Source organism: Dipodomys ordii, unplaced genomic scaffold (genome assembly GCF_000151885.1).
Source record: "Dipodomys ordii isolate 6190 unplaced genomic scaffold, Dord_2.0 Scaffold330, whole genome shotgun sequence".
Lineage (NCBI taxonomy): Eukaryota > Metazoa > Chordata > Mammalia > Rodentia > Heteromyidae > Dipodomys > Dipodomys ordii.
Window position 1 is genome coordinate 7,553 of NW_012267546.1, and position 1,207 is coordinate 8,759.

Here is a 1,207-nt window from a genome sequence, read left to right on the forward strand (position 1 = left end):
CTGTCACACTGTGGACACAGAGGCAGGGCAGACAGCAGAAGAGCAGCCCTGGGCTCTGTGTGCAGCTGCTCCTGAGCTGACCTGGCTCCAAGCTGGGCCGAGCGCCCCCTGCTGGTGCTGACTGAGCATGACCTCAGTGTGTGCCCAGCGCCCCCTGCTGGTGCAGAGCGCCCTGCAGGGAGGTTTGTGTCTGGCCCACACTGGATTTCCTGCACTGTGTCTCTAGCACAGTAATAGACGGCCGTGTCCTCCACTCTCAGGTTGTTCATCTGCAGGTAAAGTGTGCTCTTGCTGTTGTCTCTGGAGATGGTGAAGCGGCCCTTCACAGAGTCTGTGTAGTATTTGGTACCACTATTATAACTAATGTATGAAATCCACTCCAGCCCCTTCCCTGGAGCCTGGCGGATCCAGTTCATGTGATAGCTACTGAAGGTGAATCCGGAGGCTACACAGGAGAGTCTCAGGGACCCCCCAGGCTGCACCAAGCCTCCCCCAGACTCCACCAGCTGCACCTCACACTGCACACCTGCAAACACAGAGAATCCAGGTCAGCAATGGTCACACACATCCACTGTTCCTCCCACTCATGTCCATTTGCACACTCAGTATCCCTTGCTTCTCATAAATCACCTTTCACCAGAGCAACAAGGAGAACCCAGCGCAGCCCCAGCTCCATGGTGGTGGTCTGTGCTCAGTCACTAGTGGAATCAGCTCACAGAGCTCAGGTCAGGGATGGGCTGGTTTTCATGGGCAGAGGGACGTCCTATTTGCATGTCCTCTGCTATAAAGCAGCTCTGGGGGGAAGTCTATAGATTGGGCTGCCAGAGCAGAGTTGACTATGCTGGAGGAGTTTGGTGACAATGGTCACCTTGGAGACATCATGACACACTAACCACACACTGTGGTTCACACTGTGCCTGCAGGTTCATAGGAGCCTGAGGCAGAGTGTGAGGACATTGAGAGCTGTCTGGGGTGCAGAGGGACACACATGTCCTCTCACTCTGCCATTGTGCCTGGTGATCGTTCTGTCAGCATTGCTGATCACACACAAAACACAAAGTGCAACACGCCTGTGACCTCCTTGTGCACACGCAAGAGTGAAAACAATGGTGAATGTGTTTCCACACTGGCAGCGTCTCCTGTGGTATGAGCTCCATGCCTGGTCTGGGCCTGCACAGCCAAGGAGGGCCCACAGTTCCTGGTGTGT

General features: G+C 55.1%; 1 gene segment (V, D, J or C); it reads right to left on the reverse strand.

Annotated features, from left to right (window-relative positions):
• LOC106001597 overlaps nt 1-719 on the reverse strand; it is a gene marked incomplete at its 3' end in the record, with an annotated part of 8,169 nt that extends 7,450 nt beyond the window's left edge. The window contains 2 exon segments of the V gene segment in view: nt 216-526; nt 631-719. Coding sequence covers nt 216-526; nt 631-676 — 357 coding nt within the window.
• Between the last annotated feature and the right edge of the window lie 488 nt (nt 720-1,207).